The 25,316-nt window shown below is 42.0% G+C and overlaps 1 protein-coding gene across 1 annotated transcript; it reads right to left on the bottom strand.

Annotated features, from left to right (window-relative positions):
• Nucleotides 1–2,692: 2,692 nt before the first annotated feature.
• Nucleotides 2,693–19,047, bottom strand: LOC136576499 (acetylcholine receptor subunit alpha-1-A-like). The gene is made up of 9 exons (XM_066575814.1): nucleotides 18,869–19,047; nucleotides 12,464–12,609; nucleotides 11,825–11,869; nucleotides 10,232–10,341; nucleotides 7,586–7,781; nucleotides 7,205–7,442; nucleotides 6,264–6,487; nucleotides 3,277–3,516; nucleotides 2,693–3,057 (listed from the first exon to the last, which is right to left on the bottom strand). Exons 1-9 carry the CDS (start codon nucleotides 18,906–18,908, stop codon nucleotides 2,926–2,928), a joined length of 1,371 nt encoding a protein of 456 aa, XP_066431911.1. The 5' UTR covers nucleotides 18,909–19,047; the 3' UTR covers nucleotides 2,693–2,925.
• Nucleotides 19,048–25,316: the final 6,269 nt, after the last annotated feature.

Here is a 25,316-nt window from a genome sequence, read left to right as displayed (position 1 = left end):
TCTCCCGGCTCTGACATCACCTGGTCGCCAGAAACTGACCCACGGTTGCGCCTTTTTAAATGGCGCCACACTATGGAGTTATTAGCTATTATCATCACTAATATTACCTTTATTGCTACTTAACATTGCTTTACCGTAGGTTATCTACTAATGACTGTGCTTTAATTGCCTTTACCTTACAGTGCTGTGGCGTTATATATGTGACAATTATCAATGACCTATCTTGCCATGCTGGATTGTGACAAATCTATGGTGAATTATTGAGGCATTATATACAGTATTTTTATCTTATCTTAGTAAAGGTTATATTTTAAACTTGACAATATTCACCCTTTCCTTATCTTTATGTTTTTTGGTGAATTCATTATAGGATCCATACTACCTTGTAAGGGTCCTTTGGGATCTTTATCCAACTTATCATCAGTGTTGGATTTATTTCTGTATTAACCCTATAAATTGACTCCATCCACCATGACATTGGCCTCCCAATGGTCCTCTGAAAGAGCTCTTCAGATCTTCTCTCCGGCTGCTTAGACTTGACTACAGTTGCTACTCTCCATCTCAGCTCTCCATTATGTCCCCTTCCCCTTCTTCTTTGATTAATGACCAGTCATCCTCTTGTTCTTAATTTTTCCTGTGTACACTTTTTTCAGTTATCACTTTATTTCGTTGTCTGTTTATGTTTGTAAACTTGCATTGTTCTGTTTAGAGTTGACGTTAGGCACTGTGGTAATATTGGCATTACTCACATACCTATCCTGTCCAATAGCCAAGTCTATTTATTTGACTGGTATTCAGGACCCTTGGAGGATACCCTACCAATGAAACACACATTATACACACACGTATATTCCAACTCTACCATTCTATGATATATACATATGTATGAATAATAAATGAAAAATAAATCTTGTTATTTGCATAGCGCCAACTTATTCAGCAGCACTTTCAGGTTGTTTATTACCAGCCACCAAGCTGGGCACTCATTTTACCGACCTTGGAAGGATGGAAGGCTGAGTCAACCTTGAGTCGGCTACCTGAACCACGCGGGGATTGAACTCACAACCTTCAGGTCGTGAACGAGAGCTTGGGACCGCATTTCTGCTGCCTTAGCACTCTGCGCGACACATTATATATATATATATATATATATATATATATATATATATATATACACACATTTATATTTATTCATTACACATACATACATACCTTAGCCTGACATGGTGTGATTTGTTTTCAAAACAACTCCGCCCCCCTGTGTACAGCATTTTTGCATCAAAAACAGAGTCAAAATCCGTACCATTGGTGTGGATTTTGATTCGAAATCAGCTGCAGATTTGCAGGCTTGCAACTCCTCTCATTTTGCAATTAGCAACCTGTCACTGCGGCACACGGAGCAGCCCTCTTTCTCCCGGCAACCACTACTGAGCACTATGACCACTAATCTGGTGATGCAGAGGAGGGTACATCACCTGATCGGTTGCAACAACTAGTAGTTGCCAGGTTTAGGCTGCTCTGAGTGCTGCAATGAAGAGCTGCTGATTGCGAGGTGAGAGGAGGGCAGGCCGAAATCAGCTGCGGATCTGCAGCTAATTTTGAGTCAAGATCTTGAGTCAGATTTTGACTTTGTTTTTGATGTGGAATTGCTGCAGATTTTGCCGTGGAGGGTTTTGCTGTGGAAAATCCCCAGCATTTCCGCTATGTGTGGCGTAGCAGTTTTAAACACAGAACTTTTTAAAAAGTTGAATAAAAACTCCCACAGCTACTCCAATGCACAAACATTCACACCATGGAGAAAGAAGGTACAATGATACCTTGGGTTAACAGTGTCACAGCTTATAAGCTTACAGGCTTTTTGAGTTGAGAGCAGGCTCTCTCCCGATTTGTTGCTCTGATTTAAGAGCAAACATTTGGGTTACAAGCCTTGCTCGCAATGGGGCCACCAGCAGCAACGGTGGCCCGGTTGAAAGCAATGGCCTGCCGGCAACCCCTGCAGTGATTTTTAGGGAAGGGCTTTAAATATAAGCCCTTCACTGAAAATTATCCCTAGCTGTAGAAAAAAATATACACTCACCTGTCCGCCACTGCCGGGGCTCAGGGGTGTCTAGCCACTGCTTGTTCTTCCTGCATTTTTAATCCCCGCCTGCTGAAAAGCTTCAGAGCAGTGCAGAGAGAAAAATTGGCGGCTAGACGCGCCTGAGCCCCGGCAGACAGGTGAGTATATCATTTTATTTTTTTACTACAGCTATGGATGATTTTCAGGGAAGGGTTTATATTTAAAGCCCTTCCCTGAAAATCAATGCAGGGGTTCCGGCGTCCTATTGCTTTCAATGGCACAACGCTATCCCCATTGAAATCAGTGGAAGAGCTGCGCGATCCAGAACGGATTAATGGCTTTTCCATTGATTTCAATGGGGAAAATTGATTTGAGTAACGAGTGTTTTGGGTTAAGAGCTTCGTCATGGAACGAAAATACACTCTCAACCCAAGGCACCACTGTATTGGCATTTAATTTACCATGCTGTATGCAACATTTTGAAGAATTAGATGCATCGTAGGCATAAGCATAGCCAACAAAAATTGATACAAAAAAAAAAAACAACGGAACTGCACATATGATAAATCTTCCCCATGAAGTTAACTGGTTAATTATAACAGTAATTATATGTACTATTCAGAAACAAAAATGGGCAATGAATATAATTTATTTTGATAGTAGAACAGAATGAATATAACCTTTTCCAATCAGTTCTTCTCAGTTCTTCTCAAAAAAATATTTTCTGAAATTCAAGCATGGACTTCAGTATTTACAGAGGATTTCCTTCTATAATTGTTTCTTACGTTATGACAACAGTAAATCACTTGATGACGACAATAGAAAATCCTTCTTCATGACTTCAAAGGATATCAACTCATAGCAACTCAACCTTGCATATGTAGCTCAATGAGCCGTCCAGCAAATAAAGCCACTGTCCCGATTATACAGACCAGCATGAAAACCGCTAGGAGAACATGATCAATCACCATTGCAGAGAAGATCCATTCTTCTGAAGCCTGTAAATACAACAATACATTACTGTAGACGTGGAAGACCGTCAATATACTTTAAAGGGATTGTTCAAGTTTTTTTAAATGTATGATTTAACCTCAGGATAGGCCATGAATATCTGATTGGAGGGGGTCCAACTCTTGGGCTATTCTCACGATGGGCCATCAATTTTTAAAAACCCGGGTTAGTTGTTAAATGAATATGCCATGGATTTAGACTTTTACCTTATTGGATTCTTGGTCTGAATTCATGGACTCTGCAATATATTTAACTCCTTCTATAGCGTTCTTCACATCAGGGTTCTTTAAAACTGGTGACTGGTAGGTATCAGTGGCAGAACCCAGTTTTCCTGAGATATCTGAAATATCAATGTCTTCGGTGAAAATCTTCTTTCCTTTTTTTTCTTGTGTAGGCCGTTTCATTGTAGAAAAGAACATCATGTTTGGAATGGTTTCAATAAAAACCTGATGAGAAGAACATATGACAGTATATAATGAATGCCTGTGTGGGTGTCAATTAGCCGAGTGTACACTCATAACTAAAGAGAGGGACTTTTCCATTCATGTCTATATGAAAGTATTGAATGATATTGTGAAAGTGTTGAATTACATTTAATGCAGTAGTATCATGTGCATAATATTTGGGCCGTGTGCATAGCAAGATGTACAAATGACACGTATTCGAATTTTACTAACAGAGACCCAGATGCTGAGCATGCAGCTTTGTCATAATCAACCTTTGTAATGTTTTACTAAGATAGACGATTCACACATGCTGTAGACTTTGAATTGTTGACTTATTGACTTTGTGGGGGATGTTACACTGTATAACCTTGCATTGCAACAATAAAACAGAAGAGTTTGGAAACTCACTAGAGAGTTTTGCATTGTTTTCTTCTCCGATGCATCGTCTATATATAATTAGGCATACCTGATTGATAAGGCTAAGACAACCCTTGAGTTTCACCTAAATTAAGTGATTACTTTAACGACTATGTGATTGTTCCCAGCAAGAGAAACCAAGTAATCTTGTAGATAGGGTACCTTTCAGTTGCTGTGCTTTGTCATAAGTATGTGTGTACATATATGCATGCCTCTTCGGATCTATTCCATTAAGCCTGAGGAAGGACCCTGAGAGGTTCGAAAGCTCGCAATAACATCATGTATTTTTGTTAGTCTTTAAAGGGTATCCTATCTACAAGATTACTTGGTTTCTCTTGCTGGGAATTATCACATTTTGCTCTAATGGCTAACATGGCGCCAAACTTTTTTCATTAACACTATATGACGATATCTCTGCCAGCTGCTAAAAACCTCTAATGTAATAATTAAGAAAAAAAAAAGTCCAGCAAACATGGTGGCTTATTAGAGTTATATCACCTCTTTTTTACATATACCTGCGACACGCTCTTCCTAGATGTCACCCATGAAGAAGATATTACATTTTATGTAGGATAATATACGAAGAGGTTACATGACCATTTAAAGTTACAATGCTGCAGACCGAGAGCATTCATACAGGTCATGGAGGTTTAGTATAATTAATAATATCATTAATAATTAAAGTGCTTCCCATTAATGTACATAGGACTACACTGATCCAAGATACAATAATAAGCATATTAGCAATATATTTCCATTTTTGTTAAGTGCATTGTTTCAATGTTGCTCCCTGTGTCTCCATTTGTTGATCTACCCGGTTGCTGTGGGTAAGGTCCACCCACAACAATACCTTTGGTGGTCATGCATGTGCAGTAATCCGTTTACAGTCCTTTGCCACTGGCACATACTGGTACCTCTGCACATGCGCAGACTTTTTAAAAAAAAAATTCTTTATCTCTTTTTTTTTGTAAGATGGTAAAACCATAGAAAACAAGGGGAATAACTTCCCACCTAACAAAAGAATGAAACATATCCAGCAAAGAAAAAAAGACCCAAAGACCCTCGGATCAAAGAAAGAAAAAAACCAAATGTCTACACTCCTTACGAGTTCAAAAACTCGGTGGAGCAGGACAACTAGATAATGCTTCAAAAAGGAAAACCAGTTTGTTTTTATATGCGCACGCTGAGGCGCATCAAGCTATCTGTAATCTACTCAGATTATTGCATGCACTAGACTCCGCTGCTGCAAAGTTGCATCACCGCACTGCACAAAGGGCAGCTCCAGGGAATTGTGGGAGAGCAGTAAAATGCACTAACTTGCCCTCAGTCCTGCAAAACAATGCGGACGTTGGTGGTTCATATGGGGAAAAAGAAAATGCACAATTGTAAGTTCATTATCAGGTTCTGACATCGGAATACAACGTTTATACATATATCATCTACAGGCAAATTTTTGGTAATCTGCATTAAAGTAAATCTGATACTTTCTAAGTAATAGGAAAACTAATGAAAGTCATTATATTATCTGGGTTTCCCCATTAGAATATGTATCACGTATATACAGAACAGAATGGATGACTCCAAACTCCCTGTGTGACCGGGCATGCATGACCACCGCTCCATTCTCTTCTATAGGGATAGCCGAGTACGGTGCTCAGCTATCTCCACCAATTCCATAGACATGAATGCAGCTGTGGTCCTGTACATGCACCACCACACCATTCACACTGAGGGCTTCGGGACTGGTGTTCTTGTAATCACTGGGGATCCCAGCAATCGGACCTCCAGTGATCATGCAACTATGATGTATCCTGTGAATAGGTGCTAAATATTTACAGAAAAACCTCCTTAAAGGGATTTTCGGTTGTAAACTATTGGTGGCCTCAGGGTCGGTCATCAATAGTAGATTGGTGGGGTCTGTCACCAGGGAATCCTGCCAACTGGCTGTTATCTGGGTTGGTGCACTGATGCATTGCGTTGATTTTCGCAGGAAGCAAACAGCTCCATTCCCACTGCAGTGACCATGTTTGGTATTGCAGGCCAAGTTTTAATTGAAGTGAAAGGAAACTTTGCTTGCAATAACAAGCCTGGCCACTGGAGGAAGCGGAGCTGTCTGCTCACTGCAAAAATTGTCTCAATGCACGTGTGCATTGGCTCAAAGAATAGCAGTTTGGTGGAGGTCCCAGGCAACAGAACTCCACCAATAATTTACAACTTGACAACTCATTTAAGGCTGATCCTTTGTTGGTCATTTTCCAGCTAGAAAAGTAGTGGCAGAAACATTTGAACCTGCAATAGTTTAGTAATTACTGTGAAATATTGCAACTTACCTTCCTCATCCACTGAGGCATAGTATGGGTACTTGGGGTACGGAAATGAGCGTTGATCACAATGACTGTGATGACGATTGAAGCTATGACAAACATCATGGTGAATAACATGTATTTTCCGATCAGTGGCACTGCGCTGGAAGTTGATGGGATCAATTCAACAATAACCAGAAGAAACACAGTCAGGGACAGCAGGACTGAAACACTCAGCGTTATCTTTTCACCTGTCAACAAAGAACATGTTTAAGAAGTAACTTATAGAGTAATTATAGTATGAGGGGAGTTTTCTTACAGAAGACATTAATGGTATACCCATAAGATATATGTCTGGGACCCGCACCCATCAGAAGAATAGAGGACCCCATGAAGAGAGGTTATTAAAATTGGGATTATTTACTCTAGAAAAAAGACGACTGAGGGGCAACCTAATAACTATGTATAAATATATCAGGAGACAATACAGAGATCTCTCCCATCATCTATTACACCCAGGACTGTGACTGTAACAAGGGAGAGTCCTCTACATCTAGAGGTAAGAAGGTTTCTACACTGACATAGAAGGGGGTTCTTTACTGTAAGAGCAGTGAGGCTATAGAACTCGCTGCCTGAGGATGTGGTGATGGCAAATTCGATAAGAGACTTCAAGAGGCGCCTGGACGCCATTCTTGAGCGATACAATATTATATGTTATAATCATTAATAACTTCAGAAGGTTCGGTGATCCGGGGATTATTCCGATTGCCAGCTTGGAGTCAGGAAGGATTTATTTCCCCTTGAATAGGGAAAATTGGCTTCTACCTCATTGTTTTCTTTTGCCTTCCTCTGGATCAACATTGAGGGTCAATAGGCTGTACTGGATAGACATATATCATTTTTTGGCCTTACATACTATGATAATATGAAGAGTCTCATCCAGCACGGTCAATTCATAGAACACATACCTGAACCTGTAGGCAAGTAGAATACTAAACCGGTCAGAAAGGAGAAGAGTAGGCAGGGAATGATGACATTGACAATGAAGTAAAGTGGAAGGCGCTGCATAAGAAAATGATAGGTGATATCCAGATATGGTTTATCAGGACAACAGTCATAGAACACATAATGCTTCCAGCATTGGTAATCTTTCATGAACCATTCTCCGCTCTCCATGAAGCTGTTCATATCAGGACGGTCACTCTCCTAGGAGAAGTTATTGTAGATACATTTCAATCAATGAAGTTGAGTTGCCTTATATGTATGCACAATATTTACATCTAGAATCTATGAAGAATCCAACATGTAGACTGCCAGACTACAAACTGATTGTTACCTTTACTCCTTACCGGATTTATAATGACCAGCGAGCCGTCGTAGGTCCACGTCCCCAGCTTCATGCTGCAGTTCTGCTGGTCAAATGGAAAATGTGTGACGATCATTTCACAGTAACTCTTGAAGATGGCTGGTGGATTCCACACAATTTTTCCGTTATGATCCACAAGGGCTTTAGTTTCTCGGACAATTGCAAAGTCACCGTTTGCACTATAGAATAATAATAATAAAGTGCTAAACTGTTGCAAAAAAATTGTGTCGCATTGAAACTTGTCACACTGCGCCACCATTGCTCAGCTGCTCATGGGGTTGTGATTAGACGCTACCACCAGTTACATGGTACACAGCACTTCTATGCCTTTGGTTGCTACCAGTGTTTCCCTGCGCTCTTGCCCCTCTCTTAAAGGGCAAGAACGTGCTCCTTAGTTCCATCCCTCACCAATCAGCAGCCAGCTATATTAATCACGCACACCCTAGGATGGATGCCTAAGCAATTGGTCTCATTAGCCACTGTGGCAAAGCCTCAGTTTGTATCTATTCCTGGTCTTGACCCTTACCTAAGTATTGACCATTCTAACTTCTGTGTTTCCAGACCTCGGCTGTGTATTTTGGACTCTGATTTTGTGTGCTGCCTGCCCTGTCCTAAAGCTTGGACCTCATTTCCGCATCTGTGCTGCCAGCCTGGGTCCTTCACTATGCTCCTGTTTAGACCTGCAGGTACCGCACTTTGGCCCAGTACAGTCTCAGCAGTCACATTATTGGGACTATCGGTGTAATCAGTATCTCACTTGTTGGGGTCAAGCATGAAAAACAGGGTTGTCCAGGTGCTGCCACCACAGATAACCCTCAGCCAAGGTGGAACCACATCCGTCTACCTGACATAACTGGCAGAGCAAAGCATTACATGGCCAGTTTCTGGAAAAAATGAGGGTTAAGTGTATAAAGAAAAGACTTGTCTATGGTTTGCATCGGGTACTTTGAAAATAGAATCAGAAGGACTGATTTTAGAACAAGGACAGGCAATCAGGACTATTGTGATAAAAGTTAGGGTGGAAAAATCTACAATAAATGCAAAATGCCGACTCTGCAAAGAAGCTAATGAAACAATCGACTACATACACAATTTGGTGGCAAAGATGATTCATTGGATTCTCTGCAAAAACTACCTTCAACACACAACAAAGAACTGGTTGACCATAAGCCCGAAAAAGTGGTTCAAAACAAAGCAGTAAAAATACTGTGGGATTTCTGTACACAAACATACAAAGTCTTGGCTCACAGCACGTCCAATTTAACTATCACTGAAAAGAAAAACTGGGGCTCGTCAACATTCCTATACCTGGTGATGGCAGAGTCAATGAGAAATAACAACAGAAAATGACTGAATATGAAGACTTGAAGGTCGAAATTTGGCATCTTTGGCAGAAACCGGCAGTGGTGGTCCCAGTGATAACCGGCACACTGGTTGCCGTGCCTAAAGAGCTTTACTGGACTTGAAATAACTCAATATCGACAAAATTAAAATATGTCAGTTATAAAAGGCCACACTGCAGGGCTCTGCATGCATTGTACGCTGATACATAATCATCCTTGGTTCATGGGAGGTTCCCGATGTGTTATGAAGATGAACTATAGAGCTTACAATATATGTAGAAATAGAGGAGATACAAAAGATAAAAGTGCTCATTCTGTGCAACGATCCAGCCTCATTTTATAATAATAGGGAGGTACACACAAAGTTGCATGAGTCATCCACCAGTCAGTATCTGTATATGAACACCGAGGAGCCCGAAGTGTGCCGGGTGAATTAGCAAATCAGGTACTGTGGAATAATATAAAAAGGTGGCAAACAAAGAAGAGTTAGATTATGAAGTGTGATAAATCTGCTTAAAAAGAAGTGAGATTATCCTTAAAACTGTGACTGTTCGGAATTGACCGGATAGTCTAGGGTAGTTCATTCCACATAACTGGTGCAGCACAAGAGAAGTCTTGGAGATGGGAGTTGAGGGGTCAGATTAAGGACAATACTAGTGTTAGATCATTGGCAGAACAGAGAGCACAGATTGGGTGGTAGACAGAGATGAGGGAGGAAATATAGGAAGGTAGGTGCAGCACTGTCTGGATGAAATTGTACTCTATAATTGATGGGCAACCAGGGCAGTGACTGGTACAGGTGGAGGCAACGGTGTAGCAGTTAGACTGAAAGTTGAGCTTGGCTGCTACATTCAGGATATATTGTAGCAGGGAGAGTTTAGTGATGGGAAGACCAATTAGTAATAATAAGTTATAATAATCAAGACAAGAATAAAAGAGATAAGATGCCTAATAGTAATATTAATCCTAATACCCCTTACCTATGAAAATAATATGTGAAGGGGTTATGTCTACATTGAGTATTTCTTGACTGGTGGCTTCATGGCATATATATTCAGGGCATATAGGATAGGGGAAATACAGTACATAGCCTGTTGAATTCCCTCCCACGTGCATACACAAAAAAGCGCTATGCAAGCCGTTTGGACACTATGGGTGGTAATTCATGACATGAGGTGAACCAGATGCAGTGAAGGAGCCCAGTGCAGAAGAAGCACATGCTGAGCGGTGGCGCTGTGGTACATTGAAGGCAGGAAATCTGCAATGTAAATAAGTAAATGTCTTACTTGTTGTACAGGACTAAATCAGGACGCCAAATATCACCAGAAAGAATCCGGACCTTCTCTATTCCTCCATAATTTACTGGGTCCCATTTTAAATTGACATCTACCCATTGCTAGAGAAAAAAAAACAGAACAGAGTTATGTAAACCACCAACAATATGAAAGAATCAGGCCAATTCACAGGTAAGTTTTTTATTTATACTTTTTTTGTTGTGTGTTCTTGAGATGGAGTTACAGATCCAAAAAGCTTCTTTGCTATGTCAGAAATGTCATAAAAGTCAGATATGTGGGAGCCTGGTAACTGGGACTCAAGCATTCTAGAGAGGCCAGGTACTGGTGCATTATGTCTCCACCAGAACTAGGTGTGGAGACAGGGGTTGGCTGGCCAGAGTGACAGGGAACACCTCCGTAACGCCCCCGAGGTTAGGGTTAGAGATATCCTCACTAACGCACCTCGGCTTAGGGTTAGTGTTAGGGATGTGCTCACCACCCCCTTCAGCACTGTCCTGTCAGGCTCTGGCAAGGACTCACAGCTGCTGTTCAGCTGGAGCGCACGGCAAGTGGCGGGGAGAGACAGCGAGCCTGGCTTAAGCTGTGCCGATGGAGGGCATGAGAGATACCTGCGCTGATGAGAGGCTGGTGGGGAGAGTGTCACACCAGGGAAGGACAGTGCCGGACCAAGGAGGTGAGAAGGCAGAGCGCCGGGGACCGGTGACAGGTGCTGGGAGGGCAGGAGAGAGATTGCAGCGCTGATGGGAGGCCGCCGGGGAAACTCACAGTGGGGGCAGCACAGCGACAGTAGCTGCCAGCGGAGATGATGTTACCATGGCGGCTATGCGAGGGCAGGAGGGGGGAGATTTACAGCGCCAGAGCTGGGAGGGGAGAAGGAAGAGAGCCGGGAACACTGACAGGAGATGGGAGGGGAGATACATGGCACAGCGCCATGGCCACACTGACAGTGCCGCCAATAACAACGGGGCTAGCAGAGCATAGAGCAGCCCAGCAGGGAGCCTTAATGGTAGAACAATGGGTAGAGGCCTCACCTTGCGTCTGGGGAGGAATGTGAGGTAGCCAATCACCAGTTGTGGGCCTTCCCTATAACTCCACCAGGACAAACCCATTACTCCACCCATAGTTCCAGTGGAGACAAGATGCACCAGTGCCAATAGGCCAAACCCATGAAAGGGTGCAGGAGATTTTAAAACTCTAGATGCTTTCATCCAGAAACAGTGCTATGTTTATATATGGGATGTGGATAATTAATATTGCATCTCAACCCCACTTCAATAGAAATGAGCTGCAATACAAACCTAGGCCAAGAGTGGTGCTGTTTTTAGAGGAAAACAGCCATGTTTTACTAACCTCAAACAACATTATTGTGTTTAGTGGAGAAATGGACATCAGCTGTTCCTCTCCAATGAAATGAATGGAAAATCCATAATCCTAATAATCTGCCATCAATATTGTGTGTGAGCGAGAGTATTCTCTGTACTATAAAATGTAGAACTTTGTGCATTTGTACATCATATTATTTTATGAAAAATGTTAAAAACATTAGTATGAATTCACAAATGTAAACAATATCCATCAACAAACCTGCTTGAGACGAACATTTGTTGTCACGATTTGATTGACTTCATCCTTGATAAGAAAATAGGATATTAAGCAAAAATGGCCACAAAAGAAATAACTGATATCTCTAACAAACTGAATTCCATTATAGAATAACTTGTAGATTGCCTCAATATTAAAGGGATTGTCCAGTTGTAAACTACTGACGGTTTATCAACAGGATAGGCCATCAATAATAAATTTGCCACCTGGGACCTTTGCGAATTACCTGTTTGCTAAGTTGGTGTGCTTAAAAATGAGCTGATTTCTATAATAGACGGCCGTGTTTCCTCTGCAGTGGCCAGGCTTGGTATTGCACGCCAAGTTCTCATTCACTTTAATGCAAGCTGGCCCTGCAATACCAAGCCTGGCCACTGCAGTGAGAACGGAGTTGTCTGCTTCATGTAGAAATCAGCTCACTGCACAAGAAACCGGCAGGCTGATTGCCAAGGGTCCCTGATGATGGACCCCAATTGATCAATAGTTTGCAAATAGACAACCCCTTTATCCTTTGGAAAAAGAGGATAACTATAGGTGGTGCAGAGGTTGCAGTCTCACCCATATCATTGCTTATTGACTACAATAAACTTCTTTCCCACTTTATTTTTATCAAAATATTCTTACAATATCGATCAGCTGAATCAGTTGGAGTCCGACTGTCACCACAACGGCATCCTTGAACTTTTTAACGGGGCGAACAAACTTGTTATAATCTTTAAACAAGTCCTCAATCAAGCGAGATTCATCTTCAGAGGAGAGAACGGTTCCCGCTACAGAGAAGAAAAGTTTATGCTGAATTGTTGCAAAAAAGTATCATTGTTTGATTGTCTTTTACTCTATTATTGATTTGATTTCACAACATTTTGGGCAAAGCAAGAAAGGGTTTTTGCCAAAGGTTTAACACAGTTCACATTTTTAGCTATTAGTTCAAACTGCTACATGCTATAATGTGGGCTTTGGCAAAACCAGAAACAGAAGAGTGAAAAATAATGAAAAACACTTAGGAAATTCCTCACAATTAAAAATAACAGTTATAGTAGCAGAATTTATCATAGCAGTTTATATCAGGTTAAGTTTGCAAGGGGGAGGTTCTATACGGTCTCTCCCCCTTACAGATATACAAGAGGCCTGGCTGCTAATTGCTGCCCCCCCTTCGATCCAGGATGTGGCTAGAAGGGGAGAGAAGAGACACATTGGGTGTTGTGTGGAAGCCCTGTTCCCCCCTGACAGTGCAGTATCAGGAAAGTGGGTAGTAATGAAGGTGCTCTGGGCTGAGGCATAACTTGGAGCTTCTGGGCCCCAATGCAAAATCTGTAACAGGGCCCCCAACAATAATGCTTTATTCATAGTCCTGGGCTCCCTATATGGAGAAGATGGGCCTTATGGGCCCTCTAAGGCTCTTGGGCCTGGGAGCAACTGCATCCCCTATAGTTACGCCTATGGCTGTGGGCACCATGGACAAAGTACTCATACGGCTATGGAGGAGGTCCCGCCCCTCTCTAGGACATCAGACTGCCCCCATGATAGGGAACAGTTGGGAGTGAATCGATTCCCCCTCTGGAGAGTTGCTCACAATAGCACAGTATGCTGCACTATTTTGTCCAGCATTTTGTGTTAGATATGCTGAGGGCTCAGAACAAAGTCTCAGACTCAGATGTGAACGGAGCCTTAGGATTTCTTTCTAATTATTCTCCTCCTTTACATAGGTTTTATGTATGTATGTTTCTATAGCTGTTCAATAATCCTTGAGATTTGGGAACTTGTCAGGTCCCATTGATACTAGGAATTGTATTCTGCTTTGATTTGCACTGAGTTACAGCCTGTATAGATCAAAGCTGCATTCACAATTCATCAGTCTACTGAGCTGGTAATCTCCCAGCATATGCAGTTGCTGCAAAGAGTTCTATATTATATGAGATAAACTATTAGGCCATGTTCACATCTAATCTGTTCAGAGCCTCTTGTATATATCTGGTATAATATCCCATATGAAATAGCGCAGCAGGCTGTTTCGCCCAGAAAATTGGTGGCAGCTTGCCAGAAGCCGGATGGACCCCATTATAGTGAATGGGTTCCGTCCAGCACCACTTGTGTCCAGCATATGCCAAATCTGGCAATTCTGGCATTTTTGCCATTTGACTCTGAGGACAGAAATATCAGTGCAGATGGGAAAGGGGCCTTAGGCATTTACGCCAACAAATTGTTGATTTTTTCCAGTTACAACCAGCAGAATGTGACCGCAACTTTAGACGATAATACAAGTTGTAAATTAGGTAAATTCTAAATAAAAACGTATAACCTACAAAATCATTATAGCTGTTACCCACACTAAGTCCCTATATGTCACACTCACAGACGGCTGGATGCTGAGATTTGGAGAGACATTTTATGAGGTCTTCAGAGCATATAGCTGGTTCAGCTTATGTTCACATCACATTAGAACCCTACATTGCTATAAATGCTCTGAAAGCTCCCAGCGTATATGTCAAACATATTCATAGGGCTCCATTAACCCCTGAAATATGCTAAGAGTGCCCTTTTTTGAATCTGTTGGAGTAGTATGCATTTGTATACCTAATTGGCTGTATAGCATACACTATTTTATGCAGGGTCATCCCACAAAAAATTATATACCACGCAGTATACATTTTTTTGACAATGGAGCCTATATGAAATGTGTTATAGTTTTGGTTATTTATAAAAACCTCAATGCAGTGTCGGATCTGTTGCACACCGAACACTAGCTGCGCCTCAGGAACTCTACTGACTTATAATGATGCCCATCAGGTTTCGCTGAGAGGCCCAGTGTCTTTGAAAGGCTTCTTTGGCAGGGGTAGCTTCTTGCAGGATCCAGGATTGACTTACAGTGGAGGAAACAGCCGGGATCGGTGGTACCTTCACTCCCAGCTGGGTCTCTACTGGAAACTGCTGGACAAAGGCGTCATCACAGGGTCTGCCAGGACCTTACACGAGAGACGCATCTTAAGCTGGAAGGACCACATGTCACAGCTTTCTTTCTCAACAATAGACTTTTATTGAATGGAAACTTTGGTAAATTGCAGTCAGTACACACTTATCTCACTGGACAGATGGATGGTGAATGCAGAGAGGCCCTGTCTATCTTGGTACAGACTTCATGATGAATTAAGGTGTATTTGAATACTTCACTGGGCACCTGATGCTCTTTCAGTCACTCCAATAGTAAGCATCCCATTGGAATCAGACTCTCCCTTCTGCTTGGGAACCTGCCCCTCTGCATTCACGCACCAATTCACACAGCAACTGGAGGCATGCAGCTTAAAGAAACTGTTACCTTACATATGAACAAAGATCTATGGTAACAATTATAGCGCCATTGTGCCATAGCATTATATTCAATTATATCAAAGATGACGGAATCCTCAATGGAGGCCCATAGCAGAGCCTCTAACACATATGCACATTTTGTTGAATTTAAAGGGGTATTCCCAAAAATCATATTGGTGGAGGTCTCACTAGGCTATTTCCTCCAGCCCCATTGAAATGAATGGAGCGGCGCCACACATATGCTCAACCGCCATTTTATTCAATCTCCTCTTCACTGCGGGTGGTACAGTTAGTTCGCAGTGAGGAGGAGAGGGTGTACAGTGTAAGAAGGTGATTAGCATGGTCCAGAGATGTTACTTTTCTTTTATTCTTGTCTGATGACTTCTAATTTGTTATTGTTTGCAACGTTAAATGTTTTGTACCCTCGGGATCTTGGCAAGGAGGAGCTTGAGCACCCCTAGCAGAAGGCAAGGGTTTTGGCTTTGCATGGCAATGTCTGGGATAATAGAAAGGTGGTTCCCGCCCGAAAGAGCATCAGGAGAAAAGTGTTTAACAAGGAATAAAGCTGGGTTCTGCCCGGCTGCTACAGGCTGACACAGCTACGCCTATTTCAAGGCGAAGCCTGCTGATCCTCTCAGAGGAGTGTTCTTTTGCTGGAAGACATCGCACTCTTAATTGACTTCTAGCCCTGGTACCTTGGTGAAACAGCATGGCATTTGCTTGCTTGTTAACAAAGTTCCATATAAGCCATTTCTTGATGCTACCCAGCAGGGACAAAGCCTAAGTAAGTCCTGTGATCGGATGTTGGTGCAACGATTTCCTGTTGCCGTCAACCTCATGCCGGCTCCACGTTCTGGCACCACCCTGCCTGCTAGACTGGTGACTGATGTTGCCCAACAAGAAACAATCCCCCCACCACCACCCACGATCCCCAGACTGTAAAATGGCCCTACCAGATCAACATCTGCTTGACCCAGTTCTCACGATCAGTGGGTGTCTTAGTAGTGAGATAGGTGATAAAAGGCAATTTTGGGAATACCCTTTTAATGCCAATTCTAAGATTGCACAAGTTGAAGATGAGACATTAGTGAAATATCCCGACAGTCAATTACTTATTTGCATATGTTTACCAATCACCCTACATATAAGCTCTTAAGGGCCAACTACTCGTGTTTCAAAGTATGGTTAGATAACTAAAAATACCCAAAGCATTCACCTGCGGCTGCCAGTCAGGCACGTTACTTATATGCTAAACACCAGAAACATGTTCTCGCATTGTAGAATGGGAATACTTCACAAAACGTGATAAAAATGTATCAACCAACATTCTTTACTATAAAAATTCTAAAACATCATTTTTACTCTTGGTTTTGGAAGCCAATTATAAAGTATTACTGTAACTAAGCCCTTGTGATGAGTCTAGGGTGGGAAGGACTGCTGTGTAGCCATGTAGAACATCATATAACTGTATATCAGCAGCAGAAAACAGATAAATGCTAAAGTCCAAAGCAGCTCAAACACAGGTGAATTTCATTGACATCCACTGATTTCAGTAGAATCCATTGACCATCTAATGTGTACGGGGCAGCCTGATTAACAAAAGGATCGGCATGTTAGATGACGCCATGCCTGACTCTATGGGGGGAGATCATGTATAATAAATTGGCCACTGAGACCACCCCATCTGACAATTAGTCCAGTAGTTTTTATCACTGAGATGAGTCTATTCATTCACGTTCCAATATTTGAAGACATGAATACAAGATAATGCTTTTCAGTCTGGCAGAAATTGTTCTTGCAACTTCTCCGCTAATAATTGTTTTGACCAACAAAAAAAAATTAAAAGATGTTCCATAAGTGCGCTAACTAAGGCCGTATCTACACAAACGATTTTCCTGGGCGAGTTCTGTCCGATTGCGGTATGGATGGAACTCTTGCAAAAATAACCTATTGATTTTCAATGCATTCATTTACACCAGCGATTTTTCGCAAACTTACAGCATGTCCAGTTTTTGGGTGATTCTGTTCCAGAATCGCTCATTTTTTTCCTATGGAAGGCCAAACAAAAATTGCATCGCACTCACTCAAAAATGTGAGTTTCATGTGAATGCAATGCAACTTTGTATTTTCACTTTAGAAACAACATGCGATTTTCATGCGTGTGAAAAATGTGTGTGATAATCGCATGTGCAGCGATGCAATGGATGCGTTTTTCTCGCAAAACACTTGCAGGAAAAATAGCAGGGTTAAGGCTAACTTCACACGGGCGAGCTCGATATGGGGTCATGAATCACACTCCCCACCATGTGAATTCCCCGCAGATGCAAAGTATTTTTATGTCAAAACAGCCTCGCATCACTTTGGGGAAGAAGCAATCCCCCACCTCGGTTGTCAGCCACAGCAGAGGATCACGGAGTTTCTCCCACTGTTTTTCAATGGAAGACCTTGCATTGCGTGCATATAGCATGTGGTGCGCTGCTGCCACTGGCCCCATCGAAAATAATAGGCGCTGCAATGCGAGAGCACGTAGAAAGATAGAACATGGCACGATTTGTTTCCTGCATCGGATTGTGGTACCATGCAGGAAAATATGGCTCATGTCTATGACCCCATTTAAAAGAATGGAGTTCATATTTGTACGTCTCACAACACACAAATCTGTCGCGATTTTCTTGCTCATGTGAAGGAAGCCTCGGATTGTGATATCGGTCTTTAACTGACTGTGAACTCACTTGTGTAAATACGGTTTAAGGCTTGTCTTACACGGGCGCATTGTCGTCGGGCGTGCAATTTTTGACACACGATGCCAATAGCCCATTGATTTCTATTGGGCTAGTCACCTATTAGTCATGCAAAAAAAATTGCAGCATGTCTTGTCTTGGCATGTGTTACATGCATATGCATGCAAAATAGTGTATGGAAATTGTGTACTTGCTGCACGTGCGGCACGCATCTACCTACGGCCGTGTGAGCTCGGCCAAAGGCTGTATTTACACAGGCGAGAAACTAATGACAGTTCCATCCAATGTAATATGGATGGAACTCGCATCAGTAAAGAACCTATTATTTTTTATGGGTTAATACACATGGGCGATTTTTCTCTGAGACCGAAAGTCTCAGAATCACCCGTTATTTCCTATGGGTATATGAATTTTTTTTTTAAATCGCATTGCACTCATACGCCCTGTGATTTGCATGTGAGTGCGATGCATTTTTTTTCTATTTTAACTACTGGAACAGCAGCTGAAATACGCATGTACAGCGCTGCAGTGCGATGTATTTTCAAAGCTAAAACGCATTGCAATCGCAGAGAAATCACAGGTTTCCAAGACAAAAATCGCACGCACCCATGTACATACAGCATAATTAAGCATATGGCATCCAGGATTGATTGTTTTACAACAATCAACATAATTAATGATCTTTATTATTACTTCTCTGGCCAGTTTTAAGAAGGAAGAACCAAGTGGATCATGAGCGATCGAGGGTAAATCACCCTTATAAATAGAGTTGCGAATACGGAAGCAGAAAACCCTAAAAAACATGCTTAGAAGACATAGTAGAATATAATTGGAGGCCTATATGTCAACATTACAATGAAGGACAGCCAAGACAACAGGGAGGGCATGCAACATATACTTGAAAGTCATGATTACTAGATACATAATATTGCTTTATGTTAATGAGACAGCATAGATGTGGAGATTTCAATGGCTACGGTACCTGTTATGAGGAGAATAAAATGTATGATGGTGAAATCCATTTCCTTCCACTTCTGTCAGCTTTCTTCCTCTCTGGTTACAGGTCTGGAACTCTTCCTCGGAGAGGCGGACTCAGCGCCTTCCCGTCCATTAGCAGGAATGATGTTACTGGGACTATTGTTACTTCCCACCTGTTCAGAGAGACAGCTGAAGATTTCAGAATGACCCCGCAGTGTGTGACTCGGGAGCTACAGATAAGTTAGGATGTAAATACTCTTGCTTAAATGTTAATGTTTCTTCAGGGAACAATTTATCTGTTGTTTTTCCATGTTGCTGACATTATTACGAAGTAGACCAGAGATATAGATACAAGTATCGCTTTTTCTGCCTACTGCTGTAGGGATGCTTGATTTGTCCAGTTGACGTCACTGACATGGAAAGTGGATGGGGTACAGTGATGCCCACCTGTTTGACGCCACTACACGTCTAACCACTCGCAACTAGAAGTCCTGGTGGCACACTTGATTTCGGATAAACTTGTGCTCATCCACAGAAACTGAATAAGTAGAGCTGTAGTCTATAGCATTGGTCAAGGCAAGGCAGCAGGAGGTAGATTTCAGCTGTCAGAGGCTAACAAACTAGCTTACAGTCTGTTGGACTGTATTATTAAATCATAGCTCTGCGCTAGAGGTATAACGTGAAGAACCTGGGCCCCAATGCAAAATCGGTATCAGGGCCTCAAAAATCCTACCTTTTTATAATACTGGTGTCTTATTATGTGTCAAAGGGGCTGAATACAACCTTTGCACCCCCTATTGCTATACCTCTGTATGACTCAGATCCAGTTGTCATTGACTTGCACCAAAAAGATTTTTGACCGGCCACACTATCGTCATCACTCCCCTCCCAGAAGTGGACTGGAGAGCCGATGAGATGGCAGGGATGGGGGAAACATGGAAGGGTGAATATGTATTCCGTTATTTTAATAGTAAAAGGGGAGCAAGGTTTTACAGAGTTCTGCGTCCCTGGGTGATCCCTACAAAGTACATAAACCATAGACATCAGGGTCACGTTACATTTTGACTCTTAAAAGCTCATCTTCTGTCAGTTTGTAAAGATTTCGGTGCAACTTCCGAACATGCAATGTACAGTAGTGATGTCATCTCCATGGAGCAGCAGACTACATAGTTCAATGTTATCCTACTAGAGTGTGCGCACAACGGCCATTGAAGTCAATAGTGTTCTATTAAAATATTAAAAACTTTGTGCTAGACAATAATGGAAGACCCTTAAAGGGGGTTTCCATGGAAATACTACTGATGACTTAGTCTCAGGATAGTTCATCAGTAGTTGATTATGTGTGGTCTGCCACTTGGGATCATGGCTGATCAGTTGATTCGGGACGTACTATCAGCGCCGCATATGAAGCAGAAGGCGCTGCTCCGATCTTAGTGCAGTGGCCAGAGCTTGTAACTGCAAGCACAGCTCTCATGTGCAGTAGTTACTTCCTAGCTGATCCCACTGTATACATGGCTATTGCCAGCTGTCTTTGACAGCTGACATCTGCTTGCAACAGCCACGATCTGCTTGAACACTGATGTTGGCTGTTAACTCTTTAACTGCCCCAATTGGTGTTTGGGGGTCCTGAAACGCCCCCTTCTCACACAATGAGATAGGAAAGTACCTTTGAGTTGTCATGGTAGACTGGGCCTTCTGAAGGCCTTCTGGCTGCCATGACTGAGTGTCTATCAAGCCATACCTGCTGCACATCTTCATTAACTACCTGTCAGAACGCAGTGTAATGCAATACTATGGAATTGCATTATACTGTTTGAGAGATCAAATGATCGTAAAGTTCCAGTACCCTGCAGGGACTAAAAAACAAAAGTTTTTAGCAATTATTAGAAAAAATGAAAGGTCATAAGAGTTTTGAAAAAACACCTCCTTTTCCTATATTTATAATAAAATCCAAACACAAAAGCTTAAAAACATATTTGATATCGCTGTGTCCGTAAAAGTCTGATCTAGTAAAGTGCATCTGTAAACATCCGATCTACCAAAGTAATGCATTATTTATCCTGCATTGTGAACGTGGTCAAAAAACCCCCACAAGAATTGTGCATTTTTTTGGTCACCTCATCGCAAAGAAAAAAATTTTGTAAATAGTGACCAAAAAGTGATATAAACTCTAGAATGGAAATCGTGTCTGTGAACAACCCAGATAATAATATTTTAGACTCCCTTTTTCTTATAATTAAAAAAAAAAGTCCTGGCTGCACAAATATTATAATATATATAATAACCATATTATAATATTAAGAAAAATACATAGATACACACAATCATATCAGGTCTGCCTGCAGGAAATGACATCCCACTGCCAAGAATGTGGCCACCAATAACACAGAAACAACTACAAATTACTAAACTAAAAATAACTAATGGCCAAATAAAGAACTTTTTACCAACCCGCAGCCTTTGTTACTGGAAAGTCCAATATGTTCCAAGCCTCCCCTAGTGTAAGAATGGGTTTATATTGATCGCCTAAGTCCTTACAGTAGCAGGAAACACATTTTGTACGTTCTTCTATTTGGTACATTTATAAATACACCTTTATGGATTCCTGCAGGAAGGTGCCGAATCGGATGCTTTGATGTTTACAGCAGATCTTAGAAGGTTTATATAACAAAATGTACCGCCATCTGCTTCCTTTTGTTCTGCACTTAACATTTTACAACATTGGTAACATGGTATGTAAGGCCAAAAAAAGACATATACCATCCAGTTCAGCCTATTAACCCCCAAATGTTGATCCAGAGGAAAGCAAAAAAAAACCCAATGAAGTAGAAGCCAATTTTCCCCATTTAAGGGGAAAAGTTCCTTCCCGACTTCAATCTGACAATCGGAATAATCCCCGGATTACCGACCCTGGTACGGGGAGATGATCGGGTATTGTGTAGTAAATGTTTATACAATACTACTGCAATTGTTATGACATATTAAATAAAGGGCTCATTCATACGGGTTTCGGTCATGTAATATGTAGAGTATTTACTTGACCGAAAATCGTGTATTCTCTGCGTATTTCGGCCCTTTGGCTGTTATTTTGCGCATGTAAATAAACAGCATATCAATGTGCGAAAAAAAAAAACAGAATTACCCATTGCATGGATGCGCAGATACACAGTGTATGCACAGGTTTCCTGCATATTCATTGCGTATATACGCCGGTCTACTGACTTCAATGGCCTATTGTGGCACACCAAAATAGGGCATGTCGCATATTTTTTCACACGACTTTTAGTACGCTCATCTGAATACCCCAATGCAAATAAATGGGGATTCAGTACAGCGTATTATGCACAAAATACACTGCGCAAGTACACTGATGTGAAGAAGTCCAAACAGTTTGTATGAAAAAGTCATTACCTGACTAGCAATGGTGACTGAGAACACAGATAGAATTGTGCAGGGTACTCAGAGGCCACACACACACATCTGGACCTTGTGTTACCTGAATAAATCCTTTAATTTATGCTTCAAGTTGCCATCTGCCAGCGCTGTCCTGTGGGAAAATCACTTCTGCGGCACATATTCATTCCATTGCACAATTTTTGTTTAAAACACTAAATCCAAGTGAACGGTATAAATGTAAGCTATAAACCATATAAAAAGTATTAGCACGCTTGGAGGAGTCTGTCACAATTACAGTTTATATAAGCTCATCATATACCAAGCTCTCATAGTAGATACACCAAGGTGGCTACATTCTTCAATATTGTAGTCCTACTTATTGTAGTCTAGCAGAGTAGTACTAAGTGTCTTAAGTTTCCCTATTGACTACCAATATAAAAGAACTCTCAACTTTTTTGCTGGACTTTCTGGAGGAACCCCCCCCCCCCCCCTTCTTCTAACGGGACATTTGTCTCTCTCCCCTTTATAGTCTTACGCCACTCATTACTTAAAGGGGTTTTCCAAGGAAAAATACTATGGATGACGTATCCTCAGGATAGGACATCAATAGTTGATCAGCTGGGATCCGTTGCTCGGGATACTGACTGATCAGCTGATTGTGTAATTTCAGGGCAGATTTAGTCAGTATTGCACTTGTGTTTTTATGCCGAGACCAGGAGAGAGACCTCAAATGCGTTGTACCAAAATCGATTTATATCACCTATACACATGATAAAAGTCTGATCGGTGGAGGTCTCACTGTTGAGACCCCAACTGATCTCAAAAATAAGAGTCCATTGTCTCCTTCTCCTCACTGCAGGGGGTGCAGTAAACCCTCAGTAAGGAGGAGGAGATTGAAAGGAGCAGTATGGTGCTACTCCATGCATCTTCCATGGGGCTGATGGAAATATAACCACTTGGCTATCTCTAGAAGTCCTACTGTAAATGAATGGACTGAAACAATCATGGCACGCCGAGGCTTCTCATACAAAGGAACTGGAAAACTGGTCAGCATTAAAGTAAGGATTAATGGAGGGGAACTGTGGAAGAAAACCTGTTTCAATCCGCCAGAGATGTAAGTCTGTGACTGAGGGTTCACCTTCCAGCAGGGTGATAACCCTAAACATACTGCTGAAGCTACACTGAAGGGATCTAAGGGGAAACATGGAAATGTCTTGGAATGGCCTAGTCAAAGCCCAGACCTCAATCCAACTGAGAACCTGTGACATGACTTGAAGACTGCTGGACATCTAACTTGAAGGAGTTGGAGCAGTTTTGCCTGGAAGAATAGGTAAAAATCTCAGTGTCTAGATGTGCTAAGCTCATAGAGATATACGCAAAGAGACTGGTATCTGTAATTACAGCGAAGGTGGCTCAGGTATTCAGAAATAGTGCAAAAAGTTGGTTGCACTACCTTTAGAATTAGATATGTGCCACACTTATAAAGGTTGAGCATAATAATAGTGAGTGCAGTTGAAAAATCTGATAAATGGCCCTAGATTTTTCACCTGCACCCACAAGGTATTGACTTTCAGGAGGTGAATACGCCTAAAGTTCTTGTTTGTTTTTTTTTGTTACGCCACAGTAAAAAATATTTTGCACTGTCAGAGTGGTTGGCACATTGTGCAAATCAGATGGGGTACTCTCACATTTTAAACCACCAAGGGGTGAAGACTTTTGCAAGGCACTACATGCCTGTACTATTGATTTATGAAGAGTTGGTTGAAAGTTCAGTGACCATTTACATGTAGTTAATCAGCAGATGTTACAATCTTCTGAAGTATAGTTATGTCACATACAGTATCAAAAGAGCCATCCACTTCTTGGCCCTGGATCTCACCTGACCCGCATTGCAGCGATATATAGGACAAGTGGTAGCAAAAGTGTTTGGCCCTCCTCATTAAAGACCACTTACACACAGCAGTATTCTGGTCAGTATTTTGCTTTAGTATGTGTCAGACAAAAACCCTATAACCAGTAATGGAAGGGGTTTTCCGATATGTAACCCCATCCCAAATCTACCTGTCATGGGGATTGTAGGATATGGATGAAGGAGAACATGTTGTGGAGGTCTCCCTCTGCTCTCCTATGTGGAGAATGGCTTTTACGGTCTTCCCATATTATATCTACTCAGATTTATACTGCCTGCAGTGTTCAGGTGTAGCCAGTATATCCACTCCATTAGAGTAAGTCCCTGGAAAATGACAGACATAGCCCTGACCCATCCTTTTTGTTTTACGTCCTCCATTAGGGAGCTCTGGCTTGTTTTTTGTCACTTTCCATACACAAACTAATAATAAACTTTATTTGGATAGCGCCAACATATTCCGCAGCGCTTACATAGACAGGGGGGAATACAGAAAGACAAAATACAAACATTACAGAACCACGGTTACAAAGTAATCAATTGATGGAAACAATAGGGGTGCGGGTCCTGCTCCAACGAGCTTACATACTACAAGTAATGGGGTGATACAGAAGGTAAAGGGGCTGGAGATGTGCACGGTATAGCGAGGTGGAGAGTGAGGGGTGATATACACATAGACAATGGTCAGACATTTAGCCGTGTGACGGCAGAAACAGTATGACTGCAGGAGCGGTTTATGATGGCTAGCATTGATTGCAGTCAGTAGGTCAGGGAGCATGTTGTCAGGCGCCGTACAGAGGGGTTTGTTTAGGGAATTCGGTATGCCTCCCTGAAGAGGTGCGTTTTTAGAGCACGTCTGAAGTTCTGCGAGTCCTGGATTGCTCGGGTAGCCTTTGGTAGTGCGTTCCAGAGGACCAGTGCTGCTCTGGAGAAGTCTTGGAGGCGGGAATGAGAAGTTCGAATTAAAGGGGTGCGCAGTCTGGTTTCGCTAGCAGAGCGGAGAGCCCGGGCTGGTTGATGGATTGAGATGAGGGAGGCGATATAGGGGGGCGCTGCACTGTGGAGGGCTTTGTGGATGAAGGTGGCGAGTTTAAATTGAATTCTGTATTTAACGGGCAGCCAGTGCAGTGACCGGCACAGGGCAGAGGCG

The sequence above is a fragment of the Eleutherodactylus coqui genome, chromosome 8 (assembly GCF_035609145.1).
Source record: "Eleutherodactylus coqui strain aEleCoq1 chromosome 8, aEleCoq1.hap1, whole genome shotgun sequence".
Lineage (NCBI taxonomy): Eukaryota > Metazoa > Chordata > Amphibia > Anura > Eleutherodactylidae > Eleutherodactylus > Eleutherodactylus coqui.
Note: the sequence above shows the minus strand (reverse complement) of the source record. Positions and strands in the feature narration are given on the sequence as shown.